The sequence below is a fragment of the Peromyscus eremicus genome, chromosome 10, assembly GCF_949786415.1.
Source record: "Peromyscus eremicus chromosome 10, PerEre_H2_v1, whole genome shotgun sequence".
Classification (NCBI taxonomy): domain Eukaryota; kingdom Metazoa; phylum Chordata; class Mammalia; order Rodentia; family Cricetidae; genus Peromyscus; species Peromyscus eremicus.
Genome location: NC_081426.1, coordinates 30,434,915 through 30,451,819, shown reverse-complemented (window position 1 = coordinate 30,451,819; position 16,905 = coordinate 30,434,915). Strand labels below are relative to the sequence as shown.

Sequence of the window (16,905 nt, the reverse complement as noted above, 5' to 3'; positions counted from 1 at the left end):
GGTCAGGAAACAGGCTCAATAGACCATCACTCCCCCCCCACCCCCCTCCACCAACCTTCTAAGACAGACCAGATCTGAGCAGAAAAATCAGAACCAGCCACCTGTCCACCAAGATCTTCCCTCACATCTGCCCTTGGGCCCCCCAGGCCAGTGGGGAGAGCCACAGGAGGCCTGCTGATGCTTCTGTTGGATAGTGAGTCTGGCTCAGAGGGCAGCCCTTGGCAGACAATGGGCTTTGTCCCTGTGGTTGGGAGGGGACCTCCCAGGTGGAGAGAACCTCAATGTGTCTACAGCTGTCAACAGCAGTGTGGAGCCATTATTCCCAGCAAAATGATGAATGTAAGCGTTTGTTTTCGAGGAGATCCCATTTGTCAGTGCTACCTCCCAGCTGGGGCCGCAGAGGGACGGGGCTGTCCTGCGGCCCTCCCCTAGTCCTCCGGATGTCTCTGGTGACATCTGAGCACTGGAGCACTCAGAGGCGGGGCTATGGCCCCAGGCCAAGGTGAGCAGTGATAGATGGGAGGGTGCGTGGTGGATAGCTCTGATGCCGGTGGGGGGAATGGGGATGTGCTCTCTACTCTCTCCACAGATATGTCACACACATACTGTCTGCCGCACTTGGGGTTTCACCCTCAGTTACTGGCAAGGATTCCTTACATGTTGCCCACCCTCCAGACCCCCACCCCCAAAGACAAAGATGTCTCCTCCTAGTGTCCTTAAGCCCATGCTGTCAGTGGTCCAACGTGCAATGCCTTTTGACAAGTCCAGGTGGGAGTCAGGGTGGGCCTCCTGGAGGAGGGGGGTTGCAGCACTGAGATGAGGTAAAGCAAGAGTCAGCTAGGTGAGGAAGCAGTGAGCTGAGCCATGCAGGGGACCACCAGGGAGAGCCTCGAGGACATGTAGCAGTTGCAAAGACAGCATCCACTGCCCACCCACTGGTGCCTCCAAAGTGACTTATCCTCTCTTACTTAACTCATCCAATGGGGTAGTAACAAGCTCAGCTCTGGTCCTGAATCACCCGGGCTCCTATCTAGGCTCTGGTATATGTCTGCTGTGCTGTGCTGTCCTGGGCAGGTTACTTAACCTCTCTGGACTTGGTTTCTGGGATATGAAGTACTTTGTTGAAGCTAACAATATTTTCTAGGGCTACTACATGGATTCAGGGATCCTTTATTAGGAAACAGCAGGGCCCAGACCAACAAGACTCCATGTTCCTAGTGCCACCTACTCTGGGATTAGGGATGGTGGATGGGAAGGGCTTGGCTTGGCAGCTGGCATGTGAATCTGCTGCATGTGACCAGTATTGTTGCTATCACGGTCATTAGGAAGCCAGCAGCCTGTTCAGAATCTCACACGAAGGATGTCTCACCTGCTCTGTGTGTCCCCTGGTTGTGTGGCCTCCTTGGGTCCTATTGGATTTTGACAGAATTTTTCTGAGCAGCTGTCTGTGTTAGAGTTAGGAAGGGTGCTCAGGGTGTCACATAGCACCACAGCCAAATCACCTCACTTCGTGGATCATGTGCTCACACAGTGTGTCACAGGAGGCTCTCTAAAGTGCTTCCAGAGATGTGTCTGCCTCGGTGGAGGAACCAGTACAGTAAATCTCGATGACAGTGGCAGGAGAGACACCGAGGTCCTGAGACTGTGCTACAGCAGAAACACAGCAGCATGGACTGCAGGGACAGAGGGAAGCATGGCAGAAGGGCGTGGACCCAGGCTCCAGAGACTCAGAAAACTGCTGGGCTGCCCATGCTGAAGCGGGAAGGCAGTCAGAGCGCAGAGCCCTGGCCACAGCAGCCATTCCCAATGTGACACCAGCGGGTGCTCCCTGCCGGATGGCAAGGTCACTTGGCAGTGAGATTTCTGCTTTTCCTTCTCGTTCTCCATTTTTAACTGGAGGTCCATCATTATCACCTCACACTTGGGCTCACATAGTGATTCAGAAGCAGGTAGCTCACTCTCTGGTTTCACAGGCCCATATGTATAATTATACTTATTCAATAAGATTTGCAGCCTTTGAACTGATAAAATTTAGACAGGGATTTTTATTATTATTATTTTTTAACTTATACTGATGTTGTAATAAGAGGAAAACTTCAGACCTTCAAAAGGGTGAACATGTTTCACATGACAGACTCATGTGTGTCCATGGAGATCAAATGGGGCACTTGGTAAACAGAATGACCATCCATCCCTTTCCTGATCCCCCAAACCCATGCCTGTGTGTGTCTCACCACCTGGCATAGGGGCGTCAAGGCTACAGATGAGCTTGAGGCTGCTGTTACACACTGTCTACAGAGCCTTGGTAGTTATGGAGTCCTTGAAAGTGGAACAGGGAGACAGTTAGAGTCAGTCAAAGGAAAGCTATAATGGTGGCCAGAAACTCGGCATTGCTAGCTTTGAAGATGAAGGAAGAAATCCAGGAGCCAAAGACCGCCAGTGAGAAACAGATTTCTCCCTACAGCCTCCAGACAGGAGCACACTCCTGACAACGGATTAGAGACTCAAGTCAGAGATCTGACCACCACAGCTGTAGATGAGAAGTGTGTTGTTTGAAGCAGTAAGTTTGTGATGTTGTAGCACTTTCAGGAAGTAGAGATGCCATCCTTCTACTAATCCACCCATCCATTCATCTATTCATCTATTCACTCATTCATCTACTCATCTATCCAATTAACCGTCTACCTATATACTCATCCACTCATCCACATAGCCACCCATGCACTCATTCATCTACTCATTCATCTGCCCATCTACTCATCTACTTACCCATCATCCATTCATCCATTATCTGCCCATCAATCCATCCACCCATTTATCTACCCATGCACCCATCCAACCAACCATCCATCTACCCATTCATTCACTAATCCCCTAACACATTCTCTCATTCACAATTCAACTCATCTACCCATCGATTTATCTACCTATCCACTCATTCATCATCCTTATCCACCCATCTACCCATCTACTCATCCATTCATCCATGATCCACCCAGACATCTACACATCAGTCCATCTACCCATTCATCTACTTGTCCATCCACCATCCATCCAGTCCATCCACCCATCCAACCATTCATCCATCCCTCTACCCAAGCACCCATCCACCCACCCACCATCCATCAATCCACCTATCCATTCATTCATCCACTGATCCACTCAACCATCTGCCTATCCATCCACCCAAATTCCTTTCCATTTATGTTTCATCCAACCCACCCATCCATCTACCCACCCATTCCTTGCTTTGTTCCTACATCTGTAGCAGCACATTTCTGGTGGACCGTCCATCTGCAAACATGCACATCGAGAATAACTGCACTGACTTTCCAAACTCAAATAAGATGATGTATGCCAAGCTCATTGCCTGCATGTTGAGAGCACTGATGACCTTGGTGGCTGTTTCAGAATCCTTACGTCTAGAGTTCTGAGTAAAATGCACAGCTGTTTGAGGTTTAGTCCCTTGAGGAGCTCTGTGAGCACCAATGCCATGCTATACAAAGAGGAGTACAGATACCTCTGCTCTGAGGCTTGGATGAAGGAGCATTCCTGTACCTGTCACACCACCCTGGAAGTGCTCAGTGAATGTGACTTTAAGTCTTTGTCAATAGGGGCTTGAAGAATAGGGTGTTCCTGGAAGGGCATCATTAGGTTTAATGTGATGGAACGGCTGGCTTTTGGACTTTCTTATGAATCAATTCAATGATCACCCTTGGGTGTTGCACCCTCAGCTGGGGACCTTGTAAGACCCCTTGAGAAAGAGAAATGGAAGCTGAGTGGAGTCCTGACAGTGGATGCCAGGGTAAACAAGGACCTTCCCATTGTTGTCAGTAGGCCTGCTGGGGCCCCAAGGAAAGCCAAGGGAGTGTTTGCTGTGGCCCAGGACCTGCCCTGCAGCTCTAACAGACACAGCAAGTGAGGGGATCCTGGGATCCAGAGTAGGGCTGGTGAAGGGGAATCCTTTCATCAGATGTACTGGTTGGTGAGGGGACCAGGGCTCTATTTGGTATCTGACGGTCAAAGGTTCTGGGTAAACAGTTCAGTGTCCTACAGCTCCCCTGACCCTGGAGTAGACAGAACTCCTCCATGCAAGTGAGAGACCAGTCTCCATGTGTCAGGCTGCATCCAGGGTGAGGCAAGGCCACATGGAGCATCCTCAATAGGAGGACATGCCTGGCTACTGAGACTCCGGGCCATCTGTGTGGAGCCTTATGGTCCTTGTGTCTCCTCAGGTCAGAGGAGTGAAGGGAGTCTTCTTGGCAAACCAGAAAGTGGACGGCAAGGTGACAACACTCATAACCTACAACAAGGGCCGTGACTGGGACTACCTGAGGCCACCCAGCACCGACATGAATGGGAAGCCCACCAACTGCCAGCCGGTAGGTCACATGCCTCCAAGAGAGTGGCACAGAGGCCACTGCCAGGGTACTCTTGAGACACACTAGGGATGCACACAGAGGGAAACATGGATGCCGTTCTTCTCCATGAAATTATAGTGTGAGAAACTGCCCCAAGCCCCAGTCCCTCGCTCATTCTCAGCTCCACAGGCCTTGTCCAGATGGCTCCAGACCAGGACTGTGGTTGATGTCTGCTGTCCACACCTGCATGCCCCACCAGACTAGTGCTGGTGTGACTCCGTGGTGCTGGCAGAGGTCCACAGTAGGAGCAGAGTCTTCCAAGTCTGCTTCTGAGTGTTGCTGAATGTTACTGAGGGCTGGGGAGTGATGGAGGAAGTGTACAGAGTGGTGGCAGGTGCCACTAAAGGCAGTGTTTTTCCACAGTCACCTGGTGGCCACCGAGTATGAGCTGCCCCAAGGAGCAGCTTTGCCTGGGCAGGGATGGGCACTCTGTCCTCAGTTCTCTATTCCACTCCACTCTCAGGCCCCACTGTAGATGCGGAAGGCTCACAACCCCTGCCCACCTGCATGAGGAATGAATTACCTGCCATTTATAAAAACCCTTTCGGGTTCAGAGCCTGCTGTGAAAGGCTAATTTTCGTATCATCTTTGGGGAAAGTTAAGCCACATTAATCTGCCAAAGCAACTTTCGGTTAAGAGAAGGTCCTTGTCTGCAATTACTCAGCTCAGTGAGGAGGCAGCCTCTGTGAGATTTGTATTTAGGGGGGTGTGGGGGTGCAAGGATGATGGCAGAGGAGAAAATGGACAAATGGCCCAGGCAGACAGACAGATTGCGCTGGAGACCAAGGCAAAGTGCCGGAAGCCAGTGGACCACAGATACATCATGGCAGTCGGAAGCCCTGGTTCCCTCCTGAACGACTGAGGCCTCCATCCAGAGTTGGGGACAACACAGACTGACAGGTGACCAAGCCCAGGCGTTCATGCCTGACAGGGTCATCCTCTCAACCACTCGTGGCTCCCAGTTCAGACTGTGACAAAGTTCCTGGGAGTACGGAGATGTAAGGTCTGCCTGGAGCCATGCCACCCAGGAGCAGCTGGGGTCTTTGTCTCAGTGCATGTGTTGATATTGGCCTTGAGACAGGGAGAAGCTGATGGTACTTCTCTGCTGCCTTCTCTTGCTTTTGGTCATGCTTTGGCTCCCAGTTCTCTGACTGGCTTGGCAGGGGATGTCTCCTTCCGACCATGAGGAAACAGATACACTTATATAGTAGGACAGTTGATCAGCGCTTTCTCTCTCTCTCTCTCTCTCTCTCTCTCTCTCTCTCTCTCTCTCTCTCTCTCTCTCTCTCTCTTTGTGTGTGTGTGTGTGTGTGTGTGTGTGTGTGTGTGTGTGTGTGTGTGTGATAGCATGAGTGCACATTTATGTGAGCACATGTCAAAACCAGAGGCTAATGGGATGTCTTCCTCTGTTGTTCTCAGCCTTATGTTTTAAGACAGGGGAGTCCCTCCACTAAACACGGAGGCCAACAATTGGTTAGACAGGCTGGCCAGCAAACCCCTAGGATCCACCTGTCTCCACACCCACCCGCTTGCACTAGGGCTTCAGATACATGCAACTGTGCCTAGCTTTCATGAGCATGCCGGGGATTGAACTCAGGTCTTCATGCTTGCAATTAAGTAAGCACTTTACCCACGGAGCCATCTCTCCATCCCCATCAGATCTCTTCTAACAGGGTACATTTCAGTTGGGAAATGGGTTTGAATCTGTTGGTATCTAGAATTCCGAATGAAGCCTACAGAAACCTGTGTATTCAGAAGTACCAGTATATCAGCAGTACTTCTAGACAGAGCTGGGCCTGGGTCAGCTGCTTCCCTCTGTCTACCCAATGATCCAAGATTTGAGTAGCTGGGCAATTCTGTAGAGGATCTGCCAGCTTCCACATATGAGAGGGCCAGAAATGGGTAACTCACCTTACCTGGGCTTGCTGTACAAACTCCTTGGGGGTCCTGCTTGCCTCTGTGGCCTAGCTTCACTCTGGGCAGCTGCAAAGGACCTTCCACCTCTGACCCACGTAGAGGCTAGGCAGGCATGACAAGTCAGGACTATGGGAAGCCTAGGAAAAGGTGTCCAGTAAAGGTCTGGATGGAAGAATGAATGAATGGATGAATGGATGAATAAATGAAGGATAGCCTGGGTTGCACAGACCTCAAGAATCACACACATTCTTTGGCCCAGCGACCCATGTGGTGGCCATGTAGAGAAGCCCATCCTGAGGGGAATCCAGGCCACAAGGACCTTCCCTTGGAGAAGTCGCAGCCACCTGGAGCCCTCTCTCAGATCTCAAGTCTCTGTTCTCCAGAGGACAGTGTCTGGCTGGTCCCTAGTCTGCTCCTCAGTTCCCTAGGTCCCAGGTAGCTCCTGCTGAAGCCATCCTCATCCTTTTCTCCCATCACCCAGCAGCCAGTTGAACACAGGTTCCCACCCTCTGTTCATTCTGCCAAGGCATCCCTACCCAGCTTTCACTGACAACGGTCATAGGACCGATCCGGCCACAGAACTGGTTTTCTAGGATACGCCCACACGCTGACCATTCTTCCTTCTTTTCCTCCCAGCCCGACTGCCACCTGCACCTCCACCTGCGCTGGGCAGACAACCCCTACGTGTCAGGCACAGTACACACCAAGGACACTGCCCCTGGCCTCATCATGGGTGCAGGTGGGTAGCTATGGCAGCCTCTACAGCCTGAGGGAAGCTCCTATCTCATGGATAGGCATCTTCTCTCGGGAGGCAGGAGTCCCCTGGAAATCCTAATGGTGAATGTGGGATGGAGGGAGGGAGGGCTGAATAGATGAGTGGATGATGGCATGGATGGATGGACATATTGATGGGTGGGTGGTTGAAGGTATGGGTGGGTTGATAAATGAGTGGATGGATGAAAGAGTGGGTGCGGGAGTGGATAGGCAAGTGGATGGATGGTTGGATGGTTGGATGGATGGATGGATGGATGGATGGATGGATGGATGGATGGATGGATGGATTTGTAGGTAGATGGGTAATTGAATGGATGGGTGAACGGAGAGGCTGGCAGGCAGGTGGATGACGGTCTATCCTGACACAGCCATTTGGCTCATCAGAAAGCTCCTGTGCTCCAGGCCATGGTTGGATTCTGGGGAAACCAGGCCCAGTTTGTGAAGTCATTTGTGTCCCGTGCTATGAACCTACAGGGCTGTGCTCCTCACTTGAAGTCCCCATCCCTTCCATAGCAGCCCACATGAGGTAGCTGCTCTGGGCTGGCCTGGCCTGTATTTTGGATGGGATGCTGTCTACCTGGAAATGACCTAGGCTAAGGCTCAGCCCCTGCTGCCTGTTACTTCTCCCTCACATCACAACTGTTCCCTCCACAAGAACTGAACGTGCACCTGCTATGTGCTAGACTAAAGCCAGACTCATTCTGGCCTCCTGGGCACATGTCCCCAAATACACATGCAGTCCTCTCATCTCTCAGGGTCCACAAGCCCATGCTGCTCCAGCTGGCTCGTCCTTCGGCCTGACCCTGGCCATCCTCTCACATTTTACCCTCAAGTAGCACCTGTGCGCATTCTGAAGCACCTGAGCCTGTTCACCTTGGAGCTAAGGCTGCAGCCTCTTGCTCTGGGCTCGGCTTGGTTGAGCTCTTTCTGCCTGGAGGGGACCAGCTCAGGCCCAGCAGCCACACCAGGGCCACCATCTGAAAAGCAAGGCAGCCAGGGCCTGCTGTAGGTGACTATGGTAGAAACGCAGGCCTCAGCATAGTTTCCTTCTCTGGGGACCTTCAAACCTTAATCAAGGGATCTGCCTGGTCTTAGAACAACATGGCCTTTTCTGTTGGGTCAGGTAACCTGGGCTCGCAGCTGGTGGAGTATAAAGAGGAAATGTACATCACATCTGACTGTGGGCACACCTGGCGGCAGGTAAGGTGACAAAGGTACCTGATGCTCTTCAGCCCTCTCGGACTCTGTCTGTTCTGTTCCCAGGAGCTCTCTAGAGTCCTGAGAGAGGTGTCTGCACCTGACGACCAGCTTCAGGGCTCCAGAAGCATCTGAGGCCTCTGCTGAGGACTAGGACTGGTTGGGGGTGGGGCCAGTTGGGAGTGGGGCCACGTGCCCAATGCTTTGTGGCATCTGCTGGGTATTATACATCCTAGAAGCACTTCACAGACAGGTGTGTCCCTTGGGACATCCAGGAAAGGGGACTGACAGCCACATAGACACCTCCTACTTGGCTTTGGGCTCCTTCAGGCCAAGAGGTAGAGACTGTGGACACATAAATGGAAGAAGATGTGGGAAGCACAGGTTTAGGATCCTGGGGGACATCCTGTGTGCTGCTATGATGGAGGGGTATGGCCCAAGATGGCAAAGGAAGGGAAGAAATTAGGAAAGCCTGTGGGAGCCATCTCCTCAACAGCAGGACCTGTGCGGCTCTGACTCACAGTTCCACATGGATGTCCTAGCCACTGGTTAGAGGGATACTGGCCGCCATCAACCCTTAGCACAGGAATAGTGAGGACACTGGACACGAGGGCTGGCCATCCCCACAGAGTCCATGACACATAGAAGCTGCAGATTTCCACCCCATACCCCCCCCCAGGAGGGCCCTGCCCTAAGACAGAGACACTGGCTGCCTTCTGGGGTGTGTGGGGTGCTAGCTGAGTTGGTCTGCCAACTGCCCAGAGAGGTGATCCGGCTGTAAGATGACCTGAGCATCAGAGCCCAGTGGCTTGCAGACAGCCCTGTTCCCAGGTCATCTCCCCCATGCCTGGCCGTGCAGTCACATCCCCGGGAGGCATCAAACAGTCATCCCTGCACACAGAGCTCACCTGCATCGAGGACGAAGGCTGCTGCTGTTTTAATAAGATGCACCAAGCAAGGCGGCTGCAAAAGGGCAGGAGAGATTTATTGCATTAAATATGTCTATTCCGCCAAAGCCAGTGAAGCTGCTCTAAGGTTCTTAAAGGTCACTGTCTGTCCACCTTCACCAGTGGCAGCACTAAAGGACTTCCTCACTCAATAGACATTGGAGGGGTCCCTCTTGGGAAGCAGTTTGCTTAGGGTTAATTTGGAGGCCTCGGGACCAGTGTTACAGGGTGGAGTTCCCCTGCCAGAGGACAGCAGGGTTCACAGGTGAGATGCCTGATGGTGCAGCACCTGTGTGCATCTGTGTGTGCATGCACATGCATATGTGTGTCAGGGAGGAACAGATGCACGTAGTGGTTGTAGGCAGTTATAGTCAGGGAAAGTTGGGGAGACAAACTGAATTATCAATGGCTCCAGATCAGTGGTGCACTTGGGGCTGCTGTGGTGTTTCTTCCCTGGCCAGCGAGGCACTGACGGATAGAGTTGGGCCAGAGGGCAGAGCATTCCTGGAGTGACGTAAGCCTTAAGCCATGAGCTGCCAGCCAGGCCTGGTGGCGCTCACCTATAACCCCAGCATCTGGGAGGTGGAGGAAGGAGATTCTTGTGCAGGGTCAAGGCCCACCTGGTGTGCAGAGCAAGATCTTGTCTCAAAAACCTAGATAACAAAGACCACAAGCTCCCTGGAATGACTAAGGACCTCACTAGCAACATTCTAAGACCCTGCTAGGACTCTGAGGGGAACAAAGAAAGGCTGAGTCAGGGATGGGTCTGTATCACCTTCCAGCTCCGCACCCCAGGGGCTGCTTAAGGTATAGAGAACCACAGTGTGGACACTGTCTGAGGCTTCCTCAGCAAGTTCCCTGATATTGTCTCCAACCAACTTACTGTGAGCCAGCTTCCTGTCTGTAAGATGGCACTTGCCAACCAGGATATCAGCAGATGGCAGTGGCCAACAGAGTTGTCCCTCCTAGATGGCCCCTGTCAATATACCTTTGCCTGCCCGCAAAACCCTCAGTGGTCATTCATTCATTTATCCTCAGAGCATCCATCCATCCATCCATCCATCCATTCATTCATTCATACGGTGGCCATTCATTCACATATTCATCGACATGCCAGAGTCCCAGGTACCCAGCTCAGACCTCCACTGAGATGGCCCCAGAGGACTCAGCGTCATCTGCCCTCCCAGTAGCTCCCTGACTAACAGAAGATGTCCCATGTGGTTCAGTTAGGCTAGGACTGCAGGAAGCCAGAGGTGGTCACATCCACCTAGATCAGAGGTATCAAGGAGCCATGCTCTGTCACTGTACCCCATATTGGCCTGGGGTTCATCCTGAACTCGGCTCTGAGTGCCCTGTGCTTCCCTCATTGCTGGGCCATTTGCTGACCTGGGTTCCCATGGGCAGGATTCTGAGAGCACATCCCAAAGTTCTCTCCATCCCTCAGGGTAGATAAATTGCCACTGTTCCCCAAACCCCACTCATTCCTCATGTGCTAACTTGGGGGTGGGCATGGGGGTGTTAGCTAGAGAGCTGGCATCCCCTCCTGATCAGGCTCTGCCGGCCTTGTCCAGGTCTCACCTGAGAGTATGTATCACCCCCACAGGTCTTCGAGGAAGAACACCATGTCCTCTACCTGGACCACGGTGGTGTCATTGCTGCCATCAAGGATACCTCCATCCCCCTGAAGATCCTCAAGTGAGATCATGGGCAGAGGGCACTGAGCATTCCAGAACAATTCCCTGGGAGCCTAACACTGGGATGACCCACACCTCCCAACCCTTCTGAGGTGTCTCAGAGATGGACCTATATTACTCCAGGATGAACAGAGAGTACATAGCCTAGTCAGGGTAACATGGAGGAGGCTGAGGAGTCCCGGGAGGCACCCTGAGTATCAACAAGAGCCTGTTGGTGGAGGATTGGGGCCAGGGTGGACAAGGCAGCCAGGGGGTGCCCAGGTAGGAGTGGGCTAAATCGAGGACAGGGTAACATTGGCATTTAGGAGGCAGAGTTGGGAAACTGCTGGTCAACCAGTGTCACTTTAATCTGAAAAAGAGCTGAATATCCTGGGAGTTAACATCGCTGTAACATTGGTCGTGTCGCTGACCCCGGGACCCTGAGCTGGGCTCAAGCCTTGCATGCTATTACTGGAAGTTTCTAAGGCTCAGATGTCCCTGTTATTCATAGAGAACAGTGCCTGTGTGGTATCCTGACAATGTCTAGGGCAGCAGGCCATCACATTGCTAATTAGTCAGGGATGCCACCTGGTGCTGGCAGGCATCTGCTGTGGTCTCACCTGAGAGACAAAGGCTGTGGTCCAGCTGTGGCCTAGGTATTGAGATGGTCATGGAGCTGGTCTCTGTTGGATAAGAGTCAGGCCTGGGGGTAGAGAGTCATCGAAAGGAGTGAGCTCATGCCGCTCTGTGAACACTGGTGGCCTTTCACAGGTTCAGCGTGGATGAGGGCCACACTTGGAGCACACACAACTTCACCAGCACCTCCGTGTTCGTGGACGGGCTGCTGAGCGAGCCAGGGGACGAGACGCTGGTCATGACGTGAGTGTGTGTCAGGATGTGGCTGAAACAGGAAGGTGGGAGGAAGACACAGGCCAGCGCGACCCCCAGGCAGGCTGGGTCTGGCCTCTGAGCTCTGAGGTGGCCTCAGACTGGGCCCCTATTTATTGTTGCATGCCTGCTGTCTCCCTGTCCCAGGCCAGTGACTCCTCTTCTCACCCTGGCCAGCAGGTGGGGGCTCTCCATCCCTGCCCAGGACACTGACTGGCCAGGAGTGAAACAAAGCTTCATAGGCTGGTCCTTTACCAGTGCATGCTGTCACCTTTCTAGCTGACTGTAGTGAGGACAGTACTTTTCTTGGCTATGTGGCACAGCTGAGGTCCTGAGGCCCAACAGGATTGTGCAGTGGGAGCCTTATTTGATGCTAGTCCCAAGCAGTCAGGCCAGCCCCCGTCCCGTAGACTGGGCAGACAGGGTGACCTCACACTCAACCTAGAGTGGGCTCTGGCATCCTGGCAGGTATGGCCTTGCTGTCTGTGGTGTGGGCGTGAAGGGCCAGCTGGGCTCTTGGCTGCTCACACTCCACCTTTGTCTTCCATGAGCTCACTGGATGCTCCTACAGATGTGCATGTGGAGAAGCCCCGAGAGAACCTGACTATCTCCCATCCCTACTTCATATTCCCACTGTTGGAGGATCATGAGTCTCTCCATGTCCAGTGGGGTCATGGCTGTGAGTTTGAGCTCAGATGCATGCTTCAGGATCAGCTGTGTATGCCAGCCTGTCCCTGTAGAGCAGAAAGCACCGAGCACAGCAGAGGTGTGAGGCTGGGCCACCAGGGTGGAGAGAAGTGTTCTTGTAGACCACCTAATGTTTAAGGTACATTTATTAAACTCCTATTGTATGCTGACACTGAGGTCCCAGGAGAGCTAGCTGTAAAACATACCGTGGCCTGGCTTTAGGGGCCCCTGAGGATGGACAAAGAAGCCTTACCTTCCTATTTAGAGACTGCCATTGTGTCTGTCAGGATGGATAGGGACTGCACAGGACCTCAGATTGAGTGGCATGTGGTTCTCAGGGCACCTGGAGATGAGCCCCAGCTAGGCCAGTGATGGGGACAGCCTCCTGGGAATGAATGGAAGATGGTGTGGGACAGAGGACAGGAAACAAGCTTTGCACCTTTTCAGGCCTATGAGATGAGGGATCACAAAGCTATGCATTCCTCCTGCCTGCCGGGACAGTGGCCTTGCTCCTCACCCCTTCAAGAGCTTTGCACCTGTCTGGGTTCTGCCCGGTGTGTGGCCTTGATTGCCTGACCCTCCTGAGACCCCAAGGGGTGGGGTCCTTCAGTCTGTGTCACTAATGTGCCTGGCTGGGCAGTACCTGATACGTGGTCGGAGCTCAATAAACAAGATTTCAGTGAAGCCACAACAGCAGACATATAGGTGTCGAGGATACAGCGACAACCTCCACATGCCAGGAGCTAATGAGGGCTCTCAGAGATAGCCAGACTAAGTGACCCCTGCCAGGGCCCAGGGACTGTTGGCCACAGAACATCTGCTGCCCACACTGGCCAGTGACTGCCAGGAAGAAGTCTGGGGAGGAGACTTGGCCTGCATGCTTCTCCTGACTCAGGGTCCCAGGGAGCACCCAGAGTCCCATGAAGTGTCCATGGAGCATCCATGACCTCTACGGAACCCCACAGAGCATTTCAGTGCCCCATGGAGTGTCCACAGCCCCATGGAATCCCTGCAGAATGTCCATGACTGCCCCCCCAGGAGCAAATGGAGCCCCTCCCCCACAGTCAGGCTGCAGGGAGGAAGCCCACTGTGGCGCTGGCCTCACAGTCTCCTTCCTGGGTGGCCAGGGGAAAACCAGGGCAGACTCTATTGCAGAACAGAGGTGGTGTGTGCATCCTGGAATAGCTGAGCACCAGGCATGGAAGGCTGAGCTGGTCCAGATCTTCCTCGACCTGACTTCCCCGGGGGATAGCAGGTTGTTCCTGCTCAGGTCCTCTCTGATGCTGTGATCTGCCAAGGCCCTGGGGAGGCTCATGCCTCAGCCTGTGGGCCATCTGAAGGCTGTGGCTTGAGGCAGGAAGAGAAGTCAGAGACATGGCACTTGGTGTTTGTCAAGAGAAACAGGCGAGGAAGTCTGACTCCCTGATCTGACTGCAGCCTGGGCTGCGGCAGACTCAGCCTGGGACTTGGTCTTTTTGCAAGGAGGTTGGACAGTTTGCAGGATGGAGCCCACGAGGCAAGAAGAGGGGCTGGAGAGAAGGTGACCGCTCTGACAAGGCTCTCAGAGCCCCAGAAAGCCGGCATGGTCCCCAGGCCTCAGCTCCTGCAGCCTGGCCCCACCATGGGGGCACTTTCTGCCCTGAGCACGTCCCCGCCCGCTCCTCTTTTCACTTCGTCTCGTAGTCTGCATTTTGTAGCTGCTTTGGGACATTAGTGCTTTGTGCAGCCAAGGCCCTCAGATCCGGGTCTGGTCCCAAATGCGGCTTTCATCCCTGCAGATGGCATTTCATCCGGGGAAAGCAGCAAAGTTCACAGGCACGTGCATTCCTGTTTTAAGTTTTTAAAAAGCTCCGTAAGGTTCCTATGGAGCCTTTCACAAAGCCGTATCTTCAAACGGCTTCCAATTTCAGTGGACACGGAGATCACTCACACGCCTCGGAGGAGACATGGGCTGGCAGAATGAAAAGCTTTTCTGTGCAAGCCTAGAACAGGGCCCTGCCCATATGGCATCTTTACCCTCATCTACCCAAAGGTCACATCTAAGCTGACCACAGTCACCTTGTCAGGACATTGTTCACCACTCTGGCCACAGCTGCCTCCCCCAGTACAGTACGTGGCAGAGGGTTCCCCAGCCCTGGGCAGTACTGTGAGGGCTCTCAGCCGGGCAGGGCTGTAGGCCACACCTATGGAGGAGCCAGCAGTACACTCCACAGTATGGCCCACATTTCCTGCTCTCTCTCAAGCAGCCAGTGGCCCTTTGGCCTCTCCTGCGAGGACCATTCAACTAGATGAGAGATGCTCGCAGTGGGAGCTGAGGTCTGGGCTTTCTTCACGGACAAGAACTGAAATACACAGAGTGGATTAGCTAGACCAGCCTGCTTCTCTGTTTGAGCTCAGAATGCAGAGTATGAGATGTCCCCAATATATAGGCGGCTGCATGGTTATCAAACTCAGGCTAATTGGTTATGGGTCCCAGGCCACACAAATGTGAGCTGCCAGCCCCAGGTACCAGTACTGGATTGCCATCCTGGATGGGTCCCTTCCTTAGTCCATTTCCTCTCAGAAGTCTGGGGCGATCAGTATGCATCCCTCACAGGATGTGGTAAGCCTTAGAGGGGAGGACAGAAATGTGGGAACCCCCTCTCCAGCTGTCTGTCAAGGTGACAATGGGGCCGTGACCAGAGGAATGCCCATCTGAATGGCAGGTACCCCGAGACAAGGCCACCCATGGTCTGCAGAGAAGTTGTCTGGGAGGAGTAGAAGCCAGTGTGGGATGCTGGTCTCAGCTCACCAAGCCGAGCATGCTTAGCCTCAACGCATCACTGTGCTTCCTGTTTGTCTGGCCTCCCTCGGCCCCTCCCTCTGCTCAGTAGGATGCACTGTGCCCTCACGCCGACCCATTCATCCCACTGTCCAAGCCATACAATGACTGGTTATCTCTCTGGAGTGCCAGCTCTGCCTGGGATAAACAGCTTGGAGCCCAATCCCACATGGCAGACAGAGGGAGGCCAGCAGAAAGGCAGAGAGATACCAGATAACGCTGGACATGGCTCTGGCCCACCCAGAGCAAGTACGCGGCCTGGCGTGTGAGGCTATGGAAGGGCCTGTGGCACCTGAGAGCCTGCTCCTGTCAGGAAGGGGATTGCATGGGTCGGGTGGATGGCCTGTGATCAGCAAGCCACAAATACCGGTCACCCTGAGGATGAGAACATCAGGTCAGATGCCGGTGGAGGGCACGCCACATGATTGAACCCTCTGGGACAGGAGAGGTATCAGAGGTGGTGGCACGGGGGACCTGAGTAGGGGCATATCTGCACACTAGGGATGGGTCAATCTAAAGTGGCCTTCCTTCTTTCTCCCCCCAGGGTCTTTGGCCACATCAGCTTCCGCTCTGACTGGGAGCTGGTCAAGGTGGACTTCCGGCCCTCCTTCCCCCGGCAGTGTGACGAGAATGACTATAGCTCCTGGGACCTCACTGACCTCCAGGTGGGCCTGCCAACCCGCAGCCCCAAGGGCCTTTCCTCCTCCGTGGAATCCCATAGATGTCAACCTCTGGGCATCTTCCTTCCCAGGGATTTTCTGGGCCACCCTTGCGCCTGTGGCTGCTTGATCTACGACTCTTCGTAACCCTAGGGCCTGCAGAGCCTGAGCCCCACCTGTCTCCATGACAGGATTTGGGAGTTTTCTGTTTGTGGGGAGATGGGCAAAGACTATCTGCCATCAGGGCCTGGGAGCATCCTATGTCATAATCCATCGTCAGTGTCTAACCTTCATATTTGGGTTGAGCAGAACATGAGACACAAACACACACACACACACACACACACACACACACACACACACACACACACACACCGCCACCTCAGCTCCTGGTGGTACAAGGGAGGCTGATACTTCAGTGGGTACCTGGGAGATGTGAGCAGGCTGCTTGTGTGCCACTAAATCAAGTGGGGGATGGTCTGGCTAGCGGCTCAATGACCCTCTGCAGAAACTGATTTACAAGAAAGTACTCAGATGGGCCTAGAGAAGGTTCCAGAACCTGATTCACTGTGGCTACACAGAGTTCCCGCCCATCCTTCCCCATCACTACAAGGGGCCCTGTTATTGGGATTGAGGTAGCGCTGCTTTGAGCACAGCCTGAGAATCTACTGTGTGTCCACATGAGCCCTCTAGGCATGGCTCATCCCCAGATGGTCACACACTTGGCCCGTGTAGGCCCAGCTGTTCTCTGACCACCAAGAGCCCAGTCATATGGCTTAAGATGAGGGAAGCTGGGCCAGTTGACTGACATGTCAAGTTCTTTGGGACCTCAGTTTCCCTGTTTGTCAAAGGAGGTGAATGCCCCACCCCAGCTGCCTCCAGGGCAGGAGCAACAAGGTAAGCCAATGGTAGCTGTTACCA

At 53.5% G+C, this 16,905-nt stretch overlaps 1 protein-coding gene across 1 annotated transcript in view; it reads left to right on the top strand.

Moving 5' to 3' along the window:
• The window catches only part of Sorcs2 (sortilin related VPS10 domain containing receptor 2), a 387,326-nt gene that overhangs the window by 347,842 nt on the left and 22,579 nt on the right, over nucleotides 1-16,905 (top strand). The window contains exons 10-15 of the mRNA XM_059275763.1: nucleotides 4,236-4,382; nucleotides 6,975-7,077; nucleotides 8,236-8,312; nucleotides 10,860-10,951; nucleotides 11,701-11,808; nucleotides 15,870-15,990. Of these exons, the coding sequence (XP_059131746.1) occupies nucleotides 4,236-4,382; nucleotides 6,975-7,077; nucleotides 8,236-8,312; nucleotides 10,860-10,951; nucleotides 11,701-11,808; nucleotides 15,870-15,990 (648 nt within the window). The remainder of the gene's footprint in view (nucleotides 1-4,235; nucleotides 4,383-6,974; nucleotides 7,078-8,235; nucleotides 8,313-10,859; nucleotides 10,952-11,700; nucleotides 11,809-15,869; nucleotides 15,991-16,905) is intronic.